We start from the raw sequence: 27,515 nt of genomic DNA, 5'->3' as shown, positions 1-27,515 counted from the left end.
TCTTTTAAAAAATGAAAGGACTATGAAAAGTTATGCGGTGAACTTATAGATTAAAGGAACTACAGATTTTCGCCAGAATTGATGAGCAGCGATTCATGCTTTATACATGCTTTATATTTTTTACACAATTAGGCTACAAATAAAACCTTGTTTAATAAGCAGTGAACAACAGCAAGAGCTGAAAGCTGTCTTCATTACCGCAATCCTTTAATTTTTTAATATAAAACGTTACATTACGTTGCATATCCATATATATTATATATATCCACACACAGACAGAGAGAGCGACATCTGCTGGAGAAAGTCACGGACTGCCGGATAAAAGTCCATGGCTGCTGGAGATTAATACTACTGTATTAACAAATTTCATGATAAAATGAAAGTTCAAATGTAGTTTTAAAGTGAAATTATGTAATTGGCCCGCGGAAGTTGCTACCAACAGCCACACTGCGAAAGAAGTTCTCTGGCTGCGCGAGATGCCGCTACGAAATGCCGGAGAACGTCACTGGCTGCTGGAGTTGACGCCGGAAGTGCCGCTACGAGATGCCGCTGCCGCATTTTGCGCTTGCTGTCTCTCCGCTTTTTTCACGCCAGTTTGGGTGACTTGGGTCTGAGAGGGTTGGATAATAATTTTACAAAGTCATCTGAAGCCGTTCCATAGCTTAATGTGAGGGACAGAAGTCTATTTATATCATTAAATTAATTATTAAATTAAATAATCATTAAATTAATCCCTTCTCCCTTAACATAACATGTCTAGACGTCTTTAAGCAATTTTCCTTGTGTTGTCAAATAGGCTAGACCTCAATACTCAGATCTTCGTAATGTATTACTTTAGTATTTGTATTATTAGTATCGGTGTACTTATGGTAAATAAAAACAAGCAAATTGTTCCAAATTTTGGTTTCTTCATGAGGTGTGTAACCAAGTTTTCCTTTAGGGACAGCAGAATGAAGAGAAAAAGCGATATTACCAACTTCTTTCTAAAGAAGCAAAAGTCAGGTGCAGATCCCAGTTGTTCTATTTTTGCCGTATACTTAATACATATAGGCTATAATTGTGTACATTTTGGAAAATAAACAACTTTAATTTAATCTATATACATTTTGTGGAAAATAATTTATTTTTAGTGTAATTGAACACTTTGTATATTGACCCCCCAAAATAATACCTTGCCACCCCTTTGTCACGCCTGTTTTAAAAGTCTAGCTCCACCACTGCTGGTATGAATTGCTTAATGCTATGAGATGTAGGCTAATTTTAAATGATTAAAAATCATTATTCATAAAAAATATTTAAATAATAATTAAATGAATGTAATTTTAATGCATAAAGTATATAAATGATGAAGCAAAGCGGCATTAGAGGTGTCTTTTAACTCTGAGGAGCATATCAGATAAAAATTAAGCACTCAATACAGCAAGATTAAAACAAAAATCATTGTTGATTATTGCCTTTCATTTTGTAATCATGATTATTAATGTCAAAATAATATAATATGTCTGACAGGCTAAGTTCTTTAATTAACACAGACAAAACATGCTAAGATGTGTTTATGGATGCTGTTTAAAGCATTAGTAGATTAGTTTGTCTTGTAGCATGATAAACAAAACTGTGAAGAAACAGTATGAAAGCAATCAAAGAACGATTACTGAAACTGAGTAAAGTTTAATCTTGCAAAACTCCCGTTATAATGAATGACTCTGCACATATCTTACTTTCATCGCAAATAAACTTTGTTATTTATGTTCGAAGCTTGAGTCCAGAGTGTTTAGCAGACTGCTCTGGTAATTTGTGAAAACGCATCAGATTGGCCATTACATTCATAAGCACAACAGAAACCATTGACTTTTGGATTATCACTAAAAAATGTGTTTAACAAAAGTTTATGACACTTTTTGTCCAACAAGTTAATCTTCATAGACAAACACATTTTTATGAATTTTGAAGTTTAAATGTGAAATATAAACAAACAAAAATAAATTCAGACTCGTTTTTTTGTGGTTCCACGTGAAGTCGAACAAGCCTTTTGTATCAGTCGGTTAGATCAGTGTAGCAGTCAAAAAACAGGATGCAAGAGGTCCCATATGGGACAAATCATTTAAGCCAAAAATACGAGACGTCCTGACTAATATGAGACAGTTGGCAACCAAAAAAACGAAGCAACTTCGCCTTCATTATCGCTGACGTATCGCCTGTGATAATGAATGCGATATTGCCAGCTTTTTAGTGAACTACAGCTTTGTGCAGTAAATGTTGCTCCATCTGAATAGCAGGTGATTCCAATTTACTACTTATCAAGGAACCGGCTTTACTGTCGAAACGCCCATGACAATCGCATGAAATTTATCGTGCAGCCCTAGTATTGGTTAATTCTTAAACATTTCGGGTTGCATTACTGAGATTGTAACAAGTATAATATTACCAAAATGTTATTAGTAATGCATTAAATTACTGTAATTAAATTACTTTTGTAATGCGTTTCTCCCAACACATGAAGTGAACATGAAGACAAACACAACAGGTTACCCAATAGGGCGTAAAGCTTTTTAAAAACTGCTAATTCTGAATTCAAACACCGTTTAAACATTTGGGTTAATGTAAGTGCACATGTGAACAAAATATGTGCTAGTTGTTTTGTACAATTTAATGTTAAAAAATTTACATATTGTGCCTTTGACTGAATAATTCATGTAAGAGCAGCAAGAAAAACAAACTTTACCTTTAGACTTTTAGTGGAAGAATAATCAATGTATTTTCATATAAAGTGATTGTGGTCATGGACAACAGATAGTGTTTACAGAGCAGTATACTGTAGGCCTGTATAGGGCTTATTCGCAAACACCGTAAGTCGCTAACCGCGGCCATCTTGTTGACATGACATCTGTCCTGCCTCTAGCCGCACGTAGATTTGAGGCGAGGGGAGCCGTAGCCTAATGGCTTCATCTCGTCTGTATTAAGAGAAGATGAGCATGATTATTGTGGAACCATATCAAATAGACCCAGTAGCCTTAAGTAAAGATCTGTCCTTATTGCCAGCCGTAACTTATCCGGATATTTATAACTATATCGTTCATACAGTATCCGCATTCATCATACAAGCACTGAAGGGCCATTCACATTATAACGATAACTATAACGATAACTATATCATCGTCCACATCACCAAACAATACGTTTATGCTAATTCGCTCACGGCACTCGCGCAAATCACTTGCCTTTAATATTGCTTGTAATAAAAACTTTTGCAGATGTCCTCAACACGCTGCGTTTCGCGTAACTCTGTGAATCCAGTGAATCTAATAGTTTGTGTAATCTCTTACCTTTGGGCATAACAGTTAGTTAATGTAATAGATTAAAAAGCATTACGTAGTCAATTTTCACTGCAACTGGAGGTAATCTACTGTTATAGACCTCAGCAATGAGCTTCACTGTCATTTTAAGTGCTCGTGCACTTGAAGTTCAAATAGATTTTAATGCTATCAATGGTTTATCCTTCATCAGGTGGGAAAAATCGCTCAGAAAGTGATCCCAATGATGTCGTTCATTGTATCTGTATCGTTATAGTTTTGGTGTGAGCTCCGCTATTCTGTTTAATATAAAACGATTTTCAAAAATATATTTTTTATAGTTATCGTTATGTGAACGGCCCTTAATTCCCTACCTAGTATCAATGCCAGACCTATTATTTATGTTCATATAGTTATTAATACTAATTTAATAACTGTCTCGATTTATGGCAGCTTATTTGAAAGAGCAGTTTCAGCCAGTGCTTACAGCTAACCATATGTGATCAAATTATGGGGACAGACTTGGCTGTGAGGCATCCCTAACGTTACCTGTGGTAAAATGATGGGGACAGACTTGCTGTTGGGAGTCTCTCCTTCGCTGGTTCAACTCCTCTGTCTCCTTCCTTTCATGTTTTCTGACAGTCGGTATTGCATAAAAACTAATTCCGGGGTTCTTTTTGCTGTTGTTAGAACATCCGTGTATTACACCACACACCATCGCGCGGTTTAAAAAAAATTACACCGATAATACCATGCATAATACCCACGCTGCCTCGCTTGTCAATTGACAGACTGACAGTTCTATGTCAACAATATGGCCGCCGCGAACATTGATGACGTAGATCGAATAACCCCTATACTGTAATAATATGGTTTGACTGATCTTACCTGTGCAGGTGTACCAGGTCTGAATGAGGCCCCATATGATGGTGCTGCACTTGTCACACATCTGTTTGACACTCTTGCTCTTCTCCTTTGAGAAGCGATGCTCTAACACAACCTGAGAGTTGGGTTCATCTTCCTCTGGGTCCTTTCGAAATCCAACACAAACAGTAAAATGTCACTGACAGAACATCTCAGTGGTAACTCACAGATAACTTTTACCTGCATGTCTCACCTTTAGCTCTTGTAATTTGAGCCGGAGGTGGATTAGTTTGACCACCGTGTCCTTTTGTTTCTCTGAATGTTCTGGCAGTTCCAGGATCAGTCTCTTGCACTCCTCAATAGCCTGTTTCAGCTGCTCTACATCAGATGCCACAAAGGAACCCTGCCAGGTTCAAAGGTCAACAAATTCTAGTTAAGGCTCCGAAAATAACCGAAATGCCACCAACAAAAAAAAAATGCTCTGAATATTTGAAATAATAAAAGAAATGTTCCCAGTGGTGCTGCATGTTGAAGCTAACATGAAGTTTAAAGAAACCTTTAATCAACTTCAGGACTAGAGGTCACACTTTCGAAACAATAGCAAAGGTTAATGACGTTATGAAGGAGAGTGAAACAATGCGAGATGATGTTTTTATCATCCAGAGACATATGGATGGACTTTGGCAATAATGTTCATGAATAAGGTAATCAAATTATGTTTTATTACCTATACGTTTGATCACATTATTTAGCTGTGAGGCATAATATCAGTGTGTTAGATTGCCACATCTGCATTTGTCCACTCATGTTGCCATAGTTTTCACAAATCAAGGAAATCAAGGATAGCGAGGATATTTCTTTTTTGATAGGTGATAGTGACAATGGACGAGCCATTATTTAAAACAGGAATTTACAGAACCTTGGGAACTTTTGGGATAATGTTAGTACACAGCTGAATGAAATATATCAGTTTCCCAGACAGAGATTATCTTAAACCAGGACTAGGATTTTAGTTTAATTATGAAATAAAACTAGTTTTAACAAACATGCCTTACTAAAAACATTACTTGTGTGCATTGTAAAGCAAAACAAATGGCACTGATGTATTTTAAGATATGTCAGTGCAAGTTGTTTTCAGTTTGGACAGCTCTTACATTTATTTTAGTCTAGGACTAGTCTAATCCCTGTCCAGGAAACTGCCCCATTGTGGCTTTAACACTGAACATAAGGAAACAGGACTCCAAAACTTGAAACAGGGAATAAAAATAAAAGTATTATTAGACAGCTGAGTGTATGGGAATTGTACAATGAAACTTAGAGACCAAATAGTTCTTTAAAATGTATTCTTGTGCATTATTTACAAACAACATTTGTTATGTGCTGATATCCTGGCTTGAGAAAGCTAACATATTGTTTGATTTAAACTTACTTACTGACTTAGGTTGCTATATTTTTTCTAAGGGATTAGGCACAGGGTTTTACTAAAAGAGGAAATTTAAATCCAGTTATTTTTTGGATTACCAGCTGCTATACAAGGCAAACAAGTTTTAAAGTTTAAGGAGTGTTGAGTAGTGTTAAGCGTCCGTTATAGGTCTGTCATCATTTTCTCATCCTCATGTTGTTCTAAACCTGTATGAGTTTCTTTATTCTGTTGAACATGACACAAGGTATTTTGATAAATGATGGTAAGAAAGCACACAGTTGTAGGTACTCACTGACTCGCATAGTATTTGTTTTATCCTACTATGGAAGTCAATGGGTACCGTCAACTTTGTGCTTACCATCATTTATCAAAATATCTTCTTATGTGTCCAACACTGATTCCGAGATTTAGAACAACATGAAGGTGAGTAAAAAAATATATTTTTGGCTGATCTATCCCTTTAAGCGCTACTTCCACAGACTGTAGATGCCACATCGACTCTCCGCTTATAAGCAATAGAATAACACTATCACAAGTGTTTATGACTTATTGGGGCGGTTTCCCGGACAGGGTTTAGACCAATCCAGGACTAGGCCTTAATTGTTTTAGGATATTTAAGAAGTTTTTACAAATAAACCTTACAAAAAACAATACTGCTGTGCATCATGAGACAAAACACTGGTACTGATATATGTTAAAAAATGTCATTACAAGGTGTTATGAAATTAAAGTAGCTCAAACATGCATTTTAGTCTGGGACTAGGATAAGGCTTGTCCGGGAAACTGCCCCATTGTCTCACAACAGCAGTAATATTTTGAAATTATCTCACAAAATGTAGATTTAAGAATGGTATAGACCATTTCATCAGGGAACACAAAGGGCGGTGACGCGATTACGCGTCTGAGCAGAACTTCAGCTCTCTGTTTGTTTAATGGTCTGACTAGTGTTTAAACTAAACTCTGGAACAAATACCTCGTTGAAAATAACAAATGTTTTGGTTTCCTAAAGAAAAGGGGAGACAGCGATCACGGATCAGCTCTATGTGAAGGGAGGTTTGGCAGCCAATCTGAAGGTAAGATTGCATACATTATATAATACATATTTTACACAGTAACGAGCTCAGTATGGTTTTTAATACACTTTAGCTATGATTTTAACTAACATCATCTACATGTTGTTTATTTAGGTTGTTATCAGAAATAAACTACTGTAAAATGACTCTGTTGTTATTGAATCTTTGTGGAGTTTACCGGAAGTTACGTTTGTTCCATAAAAGCCATTTGTTTATGTTGTTACTGCTGAACTGTCTATAGGTAAGAATATATGTGTCTTAACCTCCCATCTGTTGTTGGTTTATAAAGGGAGTGCCTATTTGAATATTTGTTCAGATGTTTTCAGATATGTGAGATCTCTAGGCGATCAGTGCTTGAGTACACTGTCGAGCACAGCATCATCCTGGCATGTCCTTGTAAAACTCGCCACTTGGCTCTGATATTCTAGTAGTGGTTAACGATAATTCATTTAGGGTAAATCTAACATTTCAGTTTATATCTGTTATTTGTTCCCAATCAAATATTTTTGGCTAAAGGGAAAGTTCAGTTTCATAGCATGTGTTTTGTTAAACTGCACACATAAAGAATCTCAGACAAAGTGAGCCATGAAACGAGACCCCTTTTTAGCTCTCTTGAACTTGAATGACTTTGAACAATAAACTTGGATAACACGAACATTATACATCATCAAGAAAAAATGCAAATCACCCTAAAGTGACTTTTCAACAGGACAACTGCGGGTTGTTCACTTACCACAGGCCGAGAGAAGTGATCTTCAGCCAGGCCGAGGTCCATGGCACGATCTGAACTCTGAGCTTTAGATTCAGAGATGAAGATCTCTGACCGCTTCACCTCTGTGAATATAACATACTGATTAACACTTCTGATCTTTCATTTAATTCACCTGGGACCAGCAGAAGCTGTTGTTTCTTACTCAAGTCAGTTTCGTCTGCACGAGCAACCGTGTAAATGTGACACGGGTGTGATTTCACATAATTATTAACTTAAGTTCAAGCTGTTGTTTACTGTTTTTAAGACATACAAAACAGAGTCTCAAGCACCATAAAGTTTTTTTTTGTTTACTTTCTTAAAGATCATTTTAGTTGAATTTTTAAATTTTTATTACCACACACTGATCAAACCTAATGTATCCTGTTGATATATAGCAAAAAAGGCCAAAATCATGACTATGCCAGAAATGTTAGATCATACATGTTTTAAGTAAGGCATGTTTGTGAAAACTAGTTATATTTTCTAATTAAACTAAGGCCTAAGATAATCCCTGTCCAGCAAACCACACAATGAAGGTCTTAAGTTGAAGATTAAAAATTTGTTTATTAATCTATGGCTAAATTTTCTTACCAGCACATGCCTTAGGACTCAATACGTTGTTTTGTTTATTGATATTTTCACATTTAAAGATGTTTTAATATTTAAAAGCTGTACAAAGTCTTAACATAACAAAATCAAAAAAGTTTATATTAGCAAATCTCTGAAGTAGTATGTGGCATATGTGTTTTTATGTATACACATGAATACCCTAATTTAGCTATACTAAAAAAATCTAAATGAGCAAATATTTGGGTTATTATCCGGTAAGTCGATTAATCATAAAAATAATCGCCCAATTGGATAATGAATGTGATATCTTGTCAGTGAACTACGGCTTTGCTCCGCCTGAAAGCAGGTGATGGTGTTTCTCGGTCTTGTCACATTTGAGACAGACAGGTTCAATTCCAGTTTGGTGTGATGCTCATCCCACCACCGATCCACCTGATGTCCATCCTCATGCTACCAAAGTATTCACTATATAAAAAAGTATGAAATATACCAACTTCTTTAAAATATTACTGTAACATCAGATTGTTGTAGTTGTAATCAGTAACACTGGGTCTCTGTTATGGATTACAGCTGTAACATGTCAGATGAGAACTGGCCTTCCCAGCTAAAGGGTCTATTATGGTTCTTCTGCTATGCCGTAGCCTCGATGCATAGGCTACATGCTGGTTTTTATTTATACTTCTGCGTCATAGTTTGCGTCAACATGTACTCACACATGTGAATCACTAGTACGCAATGTCCCCGGCATGTCATTGTGTATACACAGTATCGAAGCAACGCCAAAGAGGGCAGGCATGTGATGAAGGTAAATAGACAACGACTTCTGTTGCAGCTTGAGTGAAATATCACTCAAATTGGCCAATCTTTGCTTATACCATCGCAAGCAGAAATGCGTAAGAGGAAATGTGACAGATTTTTATGACATGAAGGGAGGGCTTCTAGAGGACCAATCACAGCATGCATCAGGCTTCGCATCAGAGTTATGCAGAGCCTACGCTATCCTAAACTATATTTAAACCTACCATGCTTTGTTGTTCTTTGCTTTTTTGTGTTTTCTTTGTTTCTATTTCATTTGAGGATGCTTTGGTAGATGCGAAAAGCGCTATTTAAATGAAAAAATTGAATTGAACAAACCCATAGTGTCACTACATCAACACATCATCTCATTGCCTCCATAAGGGAACAGAGGTTACATACTGAAGCAACATTTTTTCATTAATTTTAGTTGTCTCAATGTAAAATAGGAATACCGTTTAGAAAAACAAATAGTACATAGCATAGGCATCTAGCAGGCAAAGACAAAATTTTGGGTAGTAATAATGACATATGGTGTTACTACATGCCCAAAACAGGTTATAATGATAATAAAAAAGCCTCCACAAAGTAGCATTCAAACAGTTCACATTACCTCTATAAACAATAAACTAAATTACACTTTGTCCGTTTACCTTAGCCCACAAAAACTGCTTTATAATCAAAATAATCACTAACCTGCATAAATATCACAGCACATCATTTTGTCAAATGAACAAAGATGTAACCGAGGACTTCAAATCAGCAGCTCGTAAGATTGAGAATAAATCTGAGATTGTGTTGTTTCTTTTTGACGGACAGTTCAGGAAGTGATACAGCAGCCAATGCTTTGGTCATGAGGATCTAGTTCTCTGTTTTCTGTCACTTTCTCACATCCCCGTACAACTTAACTTCTTAAAACCATAAGACACACTATGTTTCATAAGATACACTGCGGACATTTTTATTGCACTCTTTTTCTTAAGCTGCAAATGTAATTATGTATTCCACAGTCCGCACAGAGCAGTAAATAACAGGAGATATTTAAAAGAAATGTTAAGTTATTCTTCTCAAAAATAAACGTGGATAACATGATAAATACGTCCAAGTATTGTTTGGCGTGCTGTGAATAACTTGCGTGCCAGGTATCGGGAATAACTCACTCACTGGTTTTAAACCCCTGCACGCATAACAACCTCTCTAGTCTGGGACGCACGCATTAGAAAGCTCAGATGAGAAGAAAAGTCTGAGCATGAGCGCATTCCTTGCACAAGGAAAAGTCCAAGCTGCGCATTACAAAATGCACGCAATGCACTTTTGGTCACAATGTTTCCACAGGCTTTGAGGATGTAAAAGTGCAAATGAGATTTGAGTGCTTAGGTGAAGGTATTGAGCTTAAATGACTTAAAATTTATATTAGGAAATCTGTATGTACACGATATAAAACATCCTAATGTTATTTGTTGTTATTAATGAATATAAAAGAAACTTACCCATTTCCCCCCAGATACAAACCAGTGGTTTCCAAACTTTATCATTTCGCGACCCACTAAGAAAGGAATAATCTATCTTAGGATCCACAAAAAAGATTTTTAGAAATATGCAGAAAAAACATTCACAAATACAAAAGTTGTTCTCTTTTAGAAGAGAGTAGTTTATATTTTCATTGTTTTGTGTGAATTAAATGTAAGTTTAATTGCAATCCCAAAATACCTGATATCAAAATTAATGCCATTAATTGTCATTTACAAAACTATTTTTTGTGTCATTCACTTCAACAACCCAAGTGACTGATCCCACTGTGCGACCCAGTAGTGGGTCCCAACCCACAATTTGAAAACCCCTGCACTAAACTATAGTATGGCATTTAAAAAAACCTAATTCAGTCTGACTTTAGAAGACTTGCAGGCAGGATTATTATTGTTTTGGACTTAAAATTAAGTTTTTATTTCTATTTTGTTTTAAAGTTCAAATAATTATGTTTAGTGTCAGTTTTTTAATTACTCTGTTTGTTTTTCAGCTAATTTTGGTCTTTCAATATATTTTAGTTTTTTGTTTCATTGGGCAGTTTACATTGGGCTCTCCATAGAGAGGCAGCATAAGCCGGTCAAATTACCATCTGTTTCAAGCCACAAATATTTAAATCACCTATTAACAGAAAAAATTAAGATATAAACTTACAATTATACCCGCGGTGTAAAGGGTGTGCGTTATTTTTAAATAATTCAATGGCCCGTCATAATTCCTTTCTAACTGCACAACAACAATTCAGTATTTAGTCTAAACTAAAGAAATCACTCACTTCTTAACCTCCGAAAAACGGCAGATAGCGATCTCTTGCCTTATAGTGGGGCTTAGGTTCCCCTAAGTGTGTGACGTTACATGAAAACTTTTAATAAAGCAACACAGAATCGGGTGCACATTAAAAAGTGCATGACGTGACATTTGTAATTAGGCAAGACAAGGCAAGGCAAGGCAAGGCAAGGTTTTTGTATAGCACATTTCGGCTTGTGGTGTCATCTCAAAAAGGGTTAGACGTGATGAGATTATTTCTAATGCACTTATGTATTGCTGTTCTTGTGTTGCTATAATTGCTTCTATTGTTTACCTCATTTGTAAGTCGCTTTGGATGTAATGTAATGTAAATACTCTGTAACGCCTAACTGCTTTTTTGACACTTTGCCGTGAGGAAACAACTCTTAAGCAGTGTTAATAAGTCAGAATGTATGAAATACCATTTAACCACCCCTTTAAAAACTGTTTAAAATATGTTGAAAAGAATAAAACAAAACATGAATCGAGTTAAAAGTGCAGTCAGTGTGAAGCATCACAGTGCTCATTCACTAAATGCAGAGTTAAACAGATGTGTTTTTAATCTAGATTTAAAGGTGTCTACTGATGAAGCACATCTGATCTCTTCTGGAAGCTGATTCCAGCTAGAGGTGGCATAATAACTAAATGCTGACGCACCTTGTTTTGAGTGAACCCTTGGTATTTCTAACTGACCGGATCCTAATGATCTGAGTAATCTGTTAGGTTTATATTTAATTAGCATATCTGTCATGTATTTGGGTCCTAAGCCGTGAAGAAATTTGTAAACGAGTAATAATACTTTAAAATCTATTCTAAATGAATTTTCTAACGGAAATTAAGGTCAGACTCTAAAATTACACCAAGATTTCTGACTTTACTTTGTGTCTTTAGACCCCTTGAGTCAAGGTACTGTATGTGTTAACCTTCAAAGTTTCATCTTTATTTCCAAACACAATGACTTCAGTTTTGTCTTTGTTTAACTGGAGGAAGTTTTGACACATCCAACTGTTAATTTCATCAATTCACTGACATGAGAGTCAATGGGGCTGTATCATTGTGTGACAGGGCTAAGTATATCTGGGTGTCATATGCATAGCTGTGACAATTAAATTAATCTTTAATGAAAATGTAAATACAATATACATAAAATTAACATCTCTTAGGCCAAAACAAGGAAATTTGGTGGATCATAAGCTTTGGATAAAAAAACTACTGGTAAAAATTAGTAGAAGTATTTATTTTACACTTTGGATCACTAACAGAGCATATTTCATAATATTATTAAACATATTTTAAATATTTCAAATTCAAAACTATCTTTTTCCAGACTGCCTCTCTTTAACCACTAGTTGTAGACACTCAGTTGCTTCGCAGGTGCCGCAGTGATAGCTGCTCACTGCTCTGGGTGTGCATTTCATTGATTTTAAATTAATTTTGTTTATATATTTAAAGAAGAACACCTTTGTGAAAATCATAAAAAATGCTTGCACTGGCTAGCAACATCTTTAAAAATGCTGGCGGAAAAGAATGAAAAATGAAAATTCTGTCATCATTTTCTCACTCTCACTAAGAAAGGTATTTTCAGGAATGTTTGTAACCAAACCGTTCATGCGCCCCATTCAATTATCTAGTATTCTTTTTTCCTACTATGGAAGTGAATGGGGCTCGTTTTACAACTTTCGGATGAACTATGCCTTAACAGCAGTAAAAGAAGCAGGAACACTCGCAGGCTGGACAATTAACAGGGATCATCATTATTATTTTTTACATCTTTGATTGGGGCTGCTGTTGTTGTGATTTAGTGGAGAAAATTCAAATGTTTAGATATTGTACATAAATGTACATAATGTGCTCTGAAAACAAGTTAAAAAGGCAGCGACGAAAGGGCCCTTGCATGCATGGCCACCTCCAGTGAACAGTGGACGATATACATTTAAATGGGTAAATATAGGAGGAGGAATATGGCAAAGGTATTTTCATGTGCCACACATCTTGTTGGCAGCAGGTGGCGCATTTACTAAAACTTAATTTGGGAACATAGAGTGGAAATCAAAATTAGAGAACAATTTATGAACACTTGATTTTTTTCAAAAACAATGTAACTGTCAACGTTTTAAATAAGAAGGAGTTTTAGTTGTGGCTATACCACGCTAGCAGAACAGTGTTTTAGCCATAACTTAGATTTATAATCCATAACTGGATTTTCCAGAGATTTTCAATCAGAAACGAGCATTTAAAAAAAAGCAACACTTGTTTAACAAAATAATTCAAAATATTCTTTATTATCATGAAAATACCTGAACCTGGGCCTTACCAATCTGAAGTTTGAGAAGCTCTGTTATAGACATCTCCTGGAATATCGTTTGTAATAGTACTACTTCGCCCTCTGGCTATTGGATGTGCCGGGACTTCACCGTAATTCAATCAAATTCATTAACTGAGAAAAGTCCACATTAAAACTGCTGTCTGATTGGGCAATAAACACAGGAAAGTTACAGCAGGAGGTTCTGATAAACACCTACATTCACTCTTCCATGTAGCTTTCCCCAGATTGACTACAATCATATTGTTTCCCATCAGACCCATATAAATGAAACTTACTTTGTTGCTGAAATGAACTTTGGATCAGTTCTCCTCTGTCCACACAACATGGTCCTATATGGTTAGTTTAGCTTTTTGATTCTAGGTCAGTCTTTCAGTCAGGCTTTCAGTCCAAAATCTTTTAACCATTGAAACACTGTTAGACAGATCCTGACCCTGTTCAGCACTAAACTGACATTCCAGAACCGATTGCCCATTGTAATTGTCTGTATTATCATCTCCTCTCATGCATTTGTCTTTCATAGACGACCAGACATTTTGGGGGACTTAAATAAGTTAGTGATATTGTAAAGATGCAATATTCTAGAAATCACCGATTTGAAATGACCAACTTCTCTTGTTACGCCTGGTCTTCATCTGGACAACCTGCTGTCTGGGGGTTTTAGTGACTTAAGAATGACTCAATATCTTGTAAATTAGTAAAAAGTATAAAGTTAGGCTGCCAGTTAAGTAGGGTTTGTCAGATGATTAAGGATAATTAGCACTACATTGCAAAAAATGACTTTCTTACTTAGCATTTTTGTCTTGTTTTCAGTAAAAATATCAAAAAATTCTTAAATCAAGATGTATTTTCTTGATGAGCAAAATGACCTAAGAAAATAATACTAGTTTTAAGACAAAAAAATATACAATTTAAGTGAATTTGTGCTTAAAACAAGCTAAAATATCTGCCAATGGGGTGAGAAAATTTTACTTGAACTAAGTGTTCAAGAAAAAAGAAATCTTATTTCACAGTTTTTTTTCTCACCGCATTGGCAGATAATTTTGCTTGTTTTAAGGACAATTTCACTTAAATTGTATATTATTTGTCTTAAAACTAGACTTATTTACTCAAGAAAAACCATCTTAATTTAAGAATGTTTAGATATTTCTACTGAAAACAAGACAAAAATGCTAAGTAAGAAAATCATTTTTTGCAGTGTAAGAGCCAGATTAACACCAACAACTAGGAGGTATCTGAAAGTGTTCTCTAAATTTGCGTTCTCTAATCAGCGTTCTAATATCTCATTTAAGTTTTTTTTATACTGTGCTTCAGAATATTTTTAACCCATCAAATATGTTTAAGAACTGCACTTTGACTCCTGTTAGGATAACTTCACATAAGACTATGCAGTAACTCCGAAATGTAGGAAATTGTTAGCCTGAGTGCCAGCCGATCTTAGCCCCGCCCACAACATTTTGAGGACGGGATGATCGGTCTGGGGTTTCTCCGTTGAGGAGCTACTATGCGAGACCCAAAGCTGGTCGACCAATCAAATTGTCAGGGCGGGCTTTATACAATGATGGACAGATGATCAACAGTAACGTAATCAACCACGTCACCAAAGAGCACGTGTGTTGAATCTATTTACAATGAAATGGCTGCCACTGTAGAATTCAGATGTGTGGATTCTGACATTGAGTCTGTTCTAAAAGATATCGACAGAGCATTGATTTTAAAAGAGGAAGTGAGTTTTATGATTGCAATACCAGTTTTGGCCACAATCCTCCATACTGTTCCTTTAATGTTGTGATTAGGGATGTTATCAATTAATCTATCTTCGATTAATTGTCGATAAGAATTTACTCGATAAAACTTAACGATTGTTGAAACTTGTGTGCGGCGTCTGCGCAAAACACATACAATCGGAGAAAAAAAAATTAAGCGAGCGCGCAAAAGTTTAACTACTAGCTATGATCACAACGATGCTCGATGCCAAGCACACGCATGTGCTTTTTAACGTCATGCGAGACGAGGCTGGCTGGCTGCCAACGCAACGAAATGACATCCGCAGTGGATCTGAGAGGGTCCGATGCAGAAAATGCAAATACATGTAGGATACTGAATGCAAAGATCCTCTTCAGGGAAGCCTGCAAGATTAGCATAGCAACGCTGCTATATACAGAGAAGGAGACCAGAAGCCGTTTTTAATGAACAGATTAAAATGTAATCTTAAATTATGGCAAGAAACTGTCAAATGTAAACTGTAACTGACTGTCGTTACACCCTGAATGCCCGCATATATCACTGATCATCATTATTGACTGGCTAAGGCGCTGCGTGTTTTCTAATGGAAGGTTGCCATCTCCGTAATATAAGCATCTTTGCTGAAAGTACGTCTAAGCTGAGATGACGATGAGAAAAGTGCCCTTCGTGTGCTTCTTGTATATAATTACAAACAGTGTATCAACGACTCGGAAAGCGAGGTAAACAACTTGATAAATAACACTTGATGATAATAAAACTGTTATTTTGACATGGACTTTCATGCGTCTGTTTCAGAGTGCCCATGTGAGGCGGAGTTATACACTGTGTCTATTAGTCATTATATTTCATTACGAGATAAGTTAAAATTGATGATTTTATCAAAACAACAACTACATTGACTCATTTTACAATTCCACTAGCATGTTATTTAGACTAAATAAAATCTTTTAATTCGCGTGAGGAAGCTGTCGTTTTTATGCACACTTTTATGTCATTGGCTATATGCCACTGCAGTGAAGGCTTATTGCACTATTACTGTTAACGATTATTCGATTGATTGATCGTTAATTTAAATGATCATCGAATATGGGAAATTGCATAAATTGACATCCCTAGTTCTGATATAAATGAAATGTTGTAAACATAGTAGGTGTTGATGTACGTTCGCTAACTCAGACTTGGTATAATCACAATGTTAGTGTCATTGTAGCGAAATAACTAGCAGTTCAGTCAGGCTGCAAAAGACGTAATTTCAACATACGTCACACACTCCGTTGCTCTGATTGGTCATCGGTCTATCCAATTGAGTGCAGAGGAATTTTTCGGTTGAGACACGCCTCATAATCATAGCCCAATGGAGCGGTATCAGACTCAAATTCTGACTAGAATTGAGTATGACAATGTCAGGCTAGGAAATTGTTGGTTGTTCTGCAATTTTGATCTCCACTATAAATTATTTCATTCCTGGACTCTTGTCAAACATTAATTAGGGCACATATTAAACACTGTGGCGTGGTTTCCCGGACAGAGATTAGCTTAAGCCAGGAGTAGGCCTTAGTTTTATTATGAAATATAACTAGTTTTAACAAACATGCCTCACTAAAAACATTACTTGTGTGCATTTTGCGGGAAAACAAAGAGTACTGATGTATTTTAAAATATGTCAGTGCACGTTTTTCTTTTTCAGTTTTGACAGCTCTAACATTTATTTTAGTCTAGGACTAGTCTAATCCCTGTCCGGGAAAACGCCCCTGTATGTTTATGTAAAACATGCCTGTTCACATTGCCAGCAGGTGGCACTATGACTGTACCTGAGTATTGTCATGTTAATGTGTACAGTCCAGGACCCTTATCAAACATGTGAAGCGTGGGGAAGATTGGACACTGTAAGCCTGAGTTAAAACATCTTCCTTTTTCATGGCGAAATTACAAAATTAGTCAGGCTGCCACAGACACATCCTCCAAAGATCAAGATCTTCACAATTTAGCATCACAAAGGCCTTTAGATTAGACTGACCAAATATGATGATGATCGAATTAAATCTCGGTAACACTTTATTTTACGACCCGCAATAGAGAGCGCACACCCATCTGCAGGAGGTTTGCTGGAACACAATCCTGAGGTGAAATTTCTTTAAGAGTTTTTTAAAACTTTCTAGACTGTGAAGTACGGCTGCGAGTGATGAGAGCAGGATCCGCATGCTGGATAAGGTGACTGGTTTTGTTAATACATGACTAACGCATTTCAAAAAAAAAATTTTCAAGCCAGTTGCCATCTAACAGTAGCAGCAGGTTAGCTATCACATAAGTTAGCCTAAAGTTAATAACTGGCTCAGAAAACTCAATTTCTGTCAAGGCACAGTGAAGAAACATTTATTGAAGGCTTTCATTTATGTATTTTATATGTAATGCAGAACAGCATTTGTGAGACGACATCAACTCAACATCCGAGTGGACAAGAACAACAACAGAGGAAGCCAAGCCGCAAAAACAACGGAAAATATTAATTAATTTTTATTTGAAATAAAAGTTTTGTGTTAATAAAAATTAAGTGTTTCCTTAATTATATTGTTGTAAAGATGTTTTAAAACTACTTAAAATAAAAATACAAAAACTCTGTATGTTTATGGTATTTACCCTATAACATTTATAACAAGATGTGAACAAAGCACCACTTTAGTTTACAGCCCGCAAATATGAGTTACTTGGTACATACACAGAACAAGCGGGGAATAAGCACCACTTTAATTTACAGCCCGCAAAGGTAAGAGTTACCTGGTACATACACAGAACAAGCGGGGAATAAGCACCACTTTAATTTACAGCCTGCAAAGGTAAGAGTTACCTGGTACATACACAGAACAAGCGGGGAATAAGCACCACTTTAATTTACAGCCTGCAAAGGTAAGAGTTACCTGGTAACTCCTATATACATATACAGATCAAAGAGGTACAAGTTACTATTATTTTTATTGTACTTGCCTTAAAACACAGATGATCAAATTAAAGCAGCTGCATCGACTGTATACAATACACTTTCATCAGGTAAGTAGCAAATACTAAACAAAAAATCAATAGACCATATTACCCATAGACATAAGTCATACATACCATGTAATATTACAGTAGGTACCCTGTAGTTATGAAATACTTGAAGAATAAATCATTTATAATTTTCCATATATTCTTAACCCCTTATTACCCCAAACTTAAAATATTGTTCCCTTATACCTACAAGTACGTACTGTAAAGGTACTCTGTTGTTACAAATAGGTACACTGTAAATTCGGTTTAATTACGCGGTACATTGCGGGTCATAATATAAAGTGTTACCTAAATATCTAGGAGAACTTCTTCTAAGAACCCAACGGTATTTAAACTTAAAATTAGTCAACAATCTGTGGTCAAAATGTTTTTATGTATATTATATATTTAAGTCTGGAAAGATCATAAAATTAAGAGAATAAATGTTAAATGAGACAAAAGCATTTTAATACAATAGTCTTGAATGGGCAGCGGACACAAGTTATTCCTGCAGAAAGGTAGTTTCTGCTTCTTGTGAAAAGCGCTAAATAATATATATATATATAAATAGAACTGAATTGAAAAAATTGGAGAAAAGTACCCAAAAAGTCCTTTATCCTAATTTCTGAACTGTAATCATTGGTGTGTAATGCAAAAAGAAACTGATAAAGTCTCTTTGTAAAAACAGATTAATGATGCTGCCCTCTTTTTTTAAGACATTTTTAAGATGTAAAATAAGCCTTTGGTGTCCCCAGAGTGCATATCTGAGTTTTAGCTCAAAATACCCCACAGATAATTAATTATAACATGTTTTTGAGTATGTCCCTTAAAATGCAAATAAGCTAATGAAATGCAACACTTTTTGTTGAAATTGAATTTTGCAAAATAATGGATTACTCAGTAAACATTCATGCATAGCACGTATTATTTTGGCTTTCTAATCATTTTCTTTCTCCAGATTAAAATCAAAAGCCTTAAACCTCTGGTTGCTGGCGCGTCCCACTTACAAACATATCACATGAATACTATTCTCTAACATGTGGTTGTGAGATTGGATTTTGCTGCTTTATCTGAAAGCGAAGGTGATGGGGTTTACTACTAATCACGGATCCAACTTTACTGATGAGATACACATAATAATGCGATATATTGCCCAGCCCTACTGGATAATTTACCGGGGTGAGTTTGGTCGCATAAGTTTATGTAAATGTATTACAAGCACTATCAGCCAAGCAACAGTATGTGAAGTTAGCAATAAAATTACATATGTGACATAAGTTATTCTTTGCCTCTAATTCAACTGAAATTTAAAATATAATTTAATTATTTTTTGGAAAGATAAAGGACAAAATATGTTTGTAGTTACATATTAACAAGGTCTCATTCAGGTATGTTTAATAAAAACAAGTGTTATGCAAAAATCTATCTTGAAATGATACTGAAGTCATTCTACATTTGTTCAAAATTCCACCTGGTATTGATAGACCACACTTGTGAGTTACGAGTAACGAGTTTTAAAATAATTTCCTAGAACCTCTGATAAAAGTGAGGAGAACATATTTGTACATTCAGTATAAAGATGACTCACCGCGTTTTGGGGAATCTTTCTCTTCTGAGCAGCTGTCAATCTCTGTCCTGTCAAAAGGGTTGACATGGCCCTGACGGAAGCGGGCAAGTCTCTCATTATATTCCATGACACTACTCACATCTGTAGAGGAAAGATAGATTATTATTATCACTATTATTATTATTATTAGGAAAATCAGACAAATGGCCGTGGAGGAGTTCGAAAAAATATGTGACCCTGCCTGTAAAAACCTAGCTGAAGTTATTTTTGTTAGATTTACTGTTTTCTACCTAAGATTATCCCACATAAAGAACATTTTGTGGTAATATAAAGATAAGATTTGATGATGCATAATATGAGAAGTGAGAACAGTTTGGTATATCCAAAAGCTAATAATAACTTTTGTTTTGAGTGACTCTACTCTAGATGCTATAGCTGCCAGTAACTTACTTTAGATTTTACATTTTTGTTTTTTACTGGCAACAGTTTGTTTAAAGTTAAATGAACATGAGACATTTTCAGTCTTTATCTTCTATAGTAAGTTACTGGCAACCAGCTACTTAATTACAGCAATTTTTGCAGTGTACAGTTATACAAACTTCATACAAATCATTACAATCACGGGTACTATTTAATTGCACTACATGGCTAAAGTCTGCATATGAATTATATCTCCAGTTGTGTTCAGCTGACAAATTCAAGTAATATATTGGGATCATAATGAAAACACACCTGACTCTTGGCTTCTATTTCTTCTCATTGTCTCTATCAAATGAGGAAATAGTATCCTAGCACTTTGCCACCTTAGGAAGAATAGTTTTCTTATTTTTGACTCCAAAGAAATATGATAGTAATTCATTTAATACAATTAATTTTTCTGCCATATTAAAATTAAATCAGTTTGTTAACCGAGATTTCATTTTTGAGTGAACTTACCATTTAAATACAGTTCTTTTAAAGAAAGAATTGTGTGTAATGCATCAAAGTGAACGTATTTTAGGTATTGAATATATTTTAGTGTATATTTGAGAGGCAGAATTTGAGTCTTGGTGTTTGACCTAAGGTTTTGGGGCTATTTTTGATTAGCCATAGGCTGGTTTTGTTAGGCAGACCTGGCAACCCTCCTGTGAACCGCTCATCATCACATGAAACAAATCCCTTTTGAATTGAGCAGCAGTATCATCTGTATGTATGACATCTAACCACATTCTTACATTAAAACAACTAAACCCACATTATAGAAACTGTTTTACTATTGAGTTAAGATACATATGTATATTAGATGTGTACTGTACACATCTGTACTGTACGCTGGATCACTGGGCTGCTAACCAACATCAAGTAGCACATGCAACACTGACAAAGCCAAGTGACTGCAAAATGTATCGTTTGACAATCCGTACAAACTAATAAATGTTTAAATATATAAAATATAAGACAGGTTTAACACATTTCAGACATTTACCCAGCGTGTTAGCCACTTAGCATCACAACTGAATTATGAAACAGGAGAAATGATGACAGTATTACTTAGCTTCAGAAGAACTACAACATCTTCATCATGGTCAGCATCCTAAACGATAGGCTGATAAATCACTGACTATTGTCAATATTATATTTATTATAACACGAGCATATTATCCTACACAAGCATGGGCTGTGTTGTTATGATTTTCTGTGTCTGGTTTTGTAGCGACATCTAGCGGTTCAGTGGATTCGAAACAATATTTTTTTGCAAGACAAAAAATACAAATATAAAATAGCACTGCAATGACATACAATGATAAAAGATAACAAATAAATAAACAAATAAAAATAAATCGGATTTAAAACAAGAGAGAAGCGCAGCCTGAAGCCCAATGACGTATTCTAATACGTAATGGACGTTCAAACACGCATGCGCAGTGAATGTAAATCCATTACGTAGTGGATGCTGTAATGTATTACGCTTGTTCGGTGGTATGAAACCGATAAACATATTTGATGTTGTCTTAGCTTAGTTAAGAAGTCATAAGTTTAGTTACGCACGTGCAAAATAATTAATGTTTCTGTGTGTTCAGTTTTTGTAGTTTCTTGCAGAGCTTTAGTTATTTTCACATAATTTAGCCTTGAAAGGTGATCGTATTGGAAGAGCAACTTAGTGTAAACTAACATGAAGTATTACTTATTATTATTATTATTATTATTTACTTATTTTAAGTAGTGTTAATATGTGGTGTTCACAGCCAGTATTAAACAAGCATCTTTAAACAACGAGCAACGAGAATGTATATTAGCAATGTCATATGTAACATTTTAAATAAACAAGCATTTGAGAGTTGTATTTGAGTTTATTTAAAAAAATCACTATTCAAGTCATTAACTGTTGAATGGAAAAAACAGTGAAGAACTTGTTTTTCCCCACAGCCTAGACCTATTTAAATCACTGATCAGTTGCAGCAAATATTGAAACATTCAAACAATCAACATTAAACGTTAAAGTAAATCGAATTTGTGACCCTTCCTGTGAAAACTCATCTAAAGTTATTTTTCTGTGATTTACTTTCTTCTACATAAGCTCATCCTACATAATGTAAAGAACATTCTGTGAAAATATCATCTTTATATCTTCAATATTGTCAAAGGTCGAAATCAACGTGAAATAAATTAAAAGTACAATTTGTTGCTCATTATCTAAAAATTTGATTGTAAGGCTTTAGCGTGGTTTTTATGGGGAAGGTCACATACAATATAATTGACTGCAGGTCAGGTAAAGCTTTTGTCAAAAGTGATCGTAAATAGTTTATGGTGATTCATTGATGCAGAATAGATTAACAATTTGTCCCTGGGACAAAAAGTAACTATTAAAAATTAACTAGTCTAAATCTAGGAATACTTGATAGGATTTTAGAATAAAAGCACTCTTGCTAAACACAAACACACATTTACATTTACACATTTTACAGATGCTTTTATCCAAAGTGACATACATTTTATCAATGAGGTGTGCTCCCTGAGATCGAATTCATGACCTTTTTGCTGCACATGCAATGCTGTACCAGTTAAGCCATGGTAACACTATTGAAATTAAAATTAAATAACTCACTGAAGCCGGGCAACAGGAGCCTTTTCTCTGAAAGATGCTTCCCTAACAACACGAAAAAGCTGGAATGTCAGAGACAATCTGAGGAAAAGCAACATCTCCATCTTCTCTTAACAACATCCATGAGGATATGCCTCAGGATATCAGGTGGCACCTCTCAAGAGAGTTAATTTGAAAATATTCATATATATTTAACATGTTTACAAATGGAACTTTTTTAAGTGTAAGAACTTCTACCTCGCTTGTGAAATAAGAGAGAGAGAGAGAGAGAGAGAGAGAGATCTTACCTAAAGTCTTAATAACTCAATTACTTGCAGGCACCCGCCTAGCTTGCTGTCCCTCAAACATTTGGGGGTGTGTGAACTGAGGCTTGTTATGTTTGGACTGCCACCTTACAGCCCCCTTCTTAGACAGCAAGCCATGTTTGTTTACCATTAGTTATTAAGACTTGGGCAGACAAACTCGTGAAAACGTATAAATGAGTCAGGCCTATCGTTTAAACTAGAGCGTATTTAAGCCACAGTCTCTGCGCATCCGCACCCAGCGGCAATGGACTCTATGCACGCTTAACTTCCGCGTTTGACTCAAGGCTGCTCTTCAGTTTCCGGTACGGGAGATTTAAAGCGGAGTGACGGCAGAATCGCTAAATTTACTCGTTGTTTGCTGGATTTACCCAAATTTACAACCTGTGATGTGTGAAGAATTGTCCAGATGTGCAAACTCGAGAAAGGTTGCAAGTCGTCTTATCTCTGTAATCATTATGATATGTTCATCATACTAGCAGAGCTTACATTGTGCTGTTTTTATGATTCAGGATTAATGTCTTTGTAATGTTATCTTAAAGTGTCAGGTAAATTAAAAGACGTAAATGAAATCTCACTGCTATATGAGGAAAAAGCAACACGAACTGCAGCAGGACTTATATTAAATGTGACGTTTAATACCTTTTTTTTTGTATATTCACGTCGATTGTCAAAACATTTTTACTTGGATATTTTTGAGTCATATCTTGGAACTTTATAGGATATAAATAACAACGCAAAAAGAACTATTGACTATGGTAAAGTCCATTTAAGAAATCTATTCCATTATTGGTTTATTTCTTGTGCTGTTTGTTTATTTTAATACCCCGTGTATTTAGTTTGTTGTGTGTGTGTGTGTTTTATTTTTCTCTGAAGTTATTCTTGTTGTCATTGATATGAGTTTTCTATTTGTCTTTTGCATTTGTTATTAACCCTTACGAAAATTAACCATGGTTATATTGTGGTAAAAGTGTAGTAACCATGGTTTTTTGGTGTATTGATTACTATCAGCAAAACCATGGTTTTACTACACTAACTATGGTTTAACTATGGTTTTTGAAAACCATGATTGTCAAAACAATGGTTATTTTGTAGTTACTATGGTTTTACTACAGTAACCATGGTTTTTTGGTTTTAACTGTAGTAAAACCATGGTTAATTTTCGTAAGGGAATAAAGCATAAATGCGCAAAATACACGTTTTTTACTGTTCTAACATTTTGCTTGTATAACCACAGATGTTATCTTCGCTAGTACTGATGATAACAATTATACAAAATTCATAAGTATATCAACAACAGATGAATAGCACTGTCGTCAGTGCAATTTCTATCTAAAACTAGTGTTAATGCAGATACAGGGTAGCAGTGTAGAAGTTGTCATGCTTGAGTCTAATGCTGTAAACACTATGACACACACCAGTGGTGGCTAGAAGTTCGGCTCTCCCGTCTATAAAAATATACTTTCATACGTTTAAATGTCATTATGGTATTAAATGTGAAGTATAAGTTATTTCTATGTAAATTAAACAACCATCAACAAAATTTGCAGTGTTATTTTGGCTATTTTGGCAACCAACGTTCCTGAATATCATTGAGCTCTATGACTGGCGGAAGTAGTCCAGCATCCTGAGATTTCACCGGAAATACGTCAAGCACCGCCGTGCATAGAGTCCATTCTTCCAGCATCCCACCTCCTTCCCATCTCCTCCTACACTGCTCTCTTTCCTCCTTTGTGCAGTTCTGTAACAGGGGGAATTAACTTGGGGCTCGAGCCCCAGGCTCAGGTTCAATCTCTCTGAAGGTTCAGAGCTTACTTTGAGGACAGCAAGCCAAGTTTGTTAACCATTAATTATTAAGACCGAACTGGCAGGCGAACTAGTGAAACAGGATTTGACAAAATGTCTGTGCCAGATACGTGGATTAGTTTTCAGGGCTTGCAAGGATTCGGGACATTTTGTTTTGGGTTTCAATAGATAACTGTTTTTTGTTTGTTTGCATTTAGGGATAAAACTGAATAGGTTGCTTATTGGATATATTTATAAGAAACTATCTAAGAAAACTAAATCTAATTATATTCTCCTCTAGCCCTCAGTATGCCGTAATGAACAGCAATGAGTGTAATGTGAATCCTTCAGCTAATTAAGCAGTGCTTTCCTTATGGCATTCCATAGCTAATAGAGTCATATGATTCTGACGGGAGTCTGCTGAATGACCTACAGACTTTTTACACAAATAAAGTTGTTTATCAACCATTGAACTACTACTAAACTACTTCCATTTTGTCTCTTTTTATATCTGAAAGGGCCACCTAAAGTGCATATCATCATGTATTTGCTTCATCTATGATTTTATTAGAGCAGAAATTTTGAAAACTTTTGACAGCCCTTTTTCATAAAATATGTAAGTCAGCGAACACTTAACCTGTTAAAACAGGCCAAAATCTGTTCTCCTGCCTAGGGAGGATCTTTAGCCTAACTGAGGGCAGCTCCAAGAACTGTGATGGTGATAACTTAATGTACAACCATGCAAATGGATTTCATTTATTAGGGGTTCAAGCCCGTAGGGCTGAAACCCTATTGTATTTGTATGGATTTTTATTATTCGTATTATTTTTCTTCTGCCGTAAAACGAACCGTGCAGACCAAACGGTAAGGCCTAGAGACTTGAGACTTGGCCAAATGGTAGGTCTCATTCGTGTGCGAAGTTGACAGAGTGTCACCCCAATCGGCCTATGGGGGGGCGCTACAGCGATGGCAAACGCGTTGATGCTCATAACTTCCAAAATTCTTGTCCAAATGTCAAGTGTCTTATATCCCTAGATTCCTTGCGTCAAGACGAACAAAATATCTCAGATTTCATTTCCATCTAGAAAAAATTTCCGCTACTTTCGATTTTCTGGAAAAAAAACAAAAACGAACTATCCTAGGTTTTTCGCCTGATCAGACTCGTTCCAGTACTAAAATGTTCCTTGGAGTTCGAATATCAATAATTATTAAAAAAAAGTTTCACTTTCAACTCACGGTCAACATTCCAAGCCCAAATGTCTGAAGTGTTGGTAGCCACTAGAACATTATTGGCTCTAACTGGGGACAGGAATGAAGTATCAACACGACACTTGGTACTTTTGATGAGAGTCATGGCCTGAGGTTTCTGAGCAGAGTCTGAGGCAATACAAAAAAATGGTATGCCTGCACCACTAGTTGGCATCATAACTGAACAAAACCTTTGACATTGATCTAGCCCAATGGTCATACAACTGTTTTTTCACTAAACTAAAGTGTATAGCCATGATACTAGCTAGATGTAAAACCGTCATGACTTGAGGTTGCATGCACGAGTTTGTCATAGCGCCACCTAGTGTTTTTTTATTTTCACATAAAAATACTGCAACCTTACATCTAAAATCATGAGTCATCATGGATTATGCCTTTCATGGCTTTGAGTATAATCATTGGTGGATAGCAATTCACTCCCTAGCAACCAATCAGAATACCCTAGCAACCATTTAGCAAGAGCTGTATCTCTGTATCAGGACATCGTAGAGACATGGGGTTCGGCTCTTTTGACTTTTTTACACTATTTTAACATTTTGTGATCCGAGTTTTGGCACTGCAAGCACCACAAACATTTCCTTCAGTGTTCTATTTGTCAATGCTCCGTGAGAAGAGAGGGAGACATTTCACTGAATGATAGCACCTTTTTTTGCTGATAACTTTGAACACGTGTGTCAGGTAGCTTATTTTTCATCATTTATTTTGTACAACTCAGCAAATCTACACAGGCATGCCCTTAAAGGTCTTAAGGTCCCAAATCGCTTGAACCCCGGTAATTGCTGCTTGCAGCTATATTTTATTATTTTGATTTCTCTCATAATGCAACAGTAGTAGATAGCACAATTCTTTGTGTTGCACAAGAACAGAAAAATAGTTAAATAACTGAGCAGAACACTCCAAATCTGCTTTATTTTGCACTTCATATTTCATAAGTCTGGATTAGACAAATAAAGCCTCCTTTGTTTGATCAAAGCCAAGGCTTGGTACTTGTTTTGGCTTTAGTCGGAGAGCATGAGTTTGGTCAACCTGATACAGTATGACAAGACTTCATTTATTCTGCTCATCTTGTTCTTTACCTGCTGCTGTCTTGATGTATCCAACATACGTTTATTATAACATACTGAAATTAAAGCCCAAATGATTCCATTAGTTAGGGATACATTTTAAAAACAACAAGCAAAGAACAACAAGCAAGTCAAAATGTGACTGTGATATTTATGGGAGGATTTTTACAAAGGATTTTTTGACCAGTCATTTGATTGAAAGGTCATTTCTGGTTCATCTAATTATTCCAAACTGGGCACAATATTTGTATTTTGTTTAGCACTTGTACGTAAGATC

The 27,515-nt window shown here is 35.6% G+C and overlaps 1 protein-coding gene across 4 annotated transcripts in view; it reads right to left on the bottom strand.

The window, feature by feature from the left end:
• def8 (differentially expressed in FDCP 8 homolog) overlaps positions 1–21,433 on the bottom strand; it is a 50,619-nt gene extending 29,186 nt beyond the window's left edge. The window contains exons 1-5 of one of the 4 annotated variants that reach the window (XM_065269971.2): positions 21,267–21,433; positions 19,758–19,877; positions 7,384–7,484; positions 4,408–4,557; positions 4,179–4,320 (exon numbers count right to left, since the gene is read on the bottom strand). In XM_065269971.2, coding sequence (XP_065126043.1) covers positions 4,179–4,320; positions 4,408–4,557; positions 7,384–7,484; positions 19,758–19,863 — 499 coding nt within the window. In that variant the 5' untranslated portion in view covers positions 19,864–19,877; positions 21,267–21,433. Of the gene's footprint in view, positions 1–4,178; positions 4,321–4,407; positions 4,558–7,383; positions 7,485–9,462; positions 9,668–19,757; positions 19,880–21,201; positions 21,221–21,266 lie in introns of those variants that run through there. The other 3 variants (XM_065269973.2, XM_065269974.2, XM_065269975.2) reach the window with 3 other exon arrangements.
• Between the last annotated feature and the right edge of the window lie 6,082 nt (positions 21,434–27,515).

The sequence above is a fragment of the Paramisgurnus dabryanus genome, chromosome 9, assembly GCF_030506205.2.
Source record: "Paramisgurnus dabryanus chromosome 9, PD_genome_1.1, whole genome shotgun sequence".
Lineage (NCBI taxonomy): Eukaryota > Metazoa > Chordata > Actinopteri > Cypriniformes > Cobitidae > Paramisgurnus > Paramisgurnus dabryanus.
This window is presented reverse-complemented; position numbering and strand designations above follow the sequence as displayed.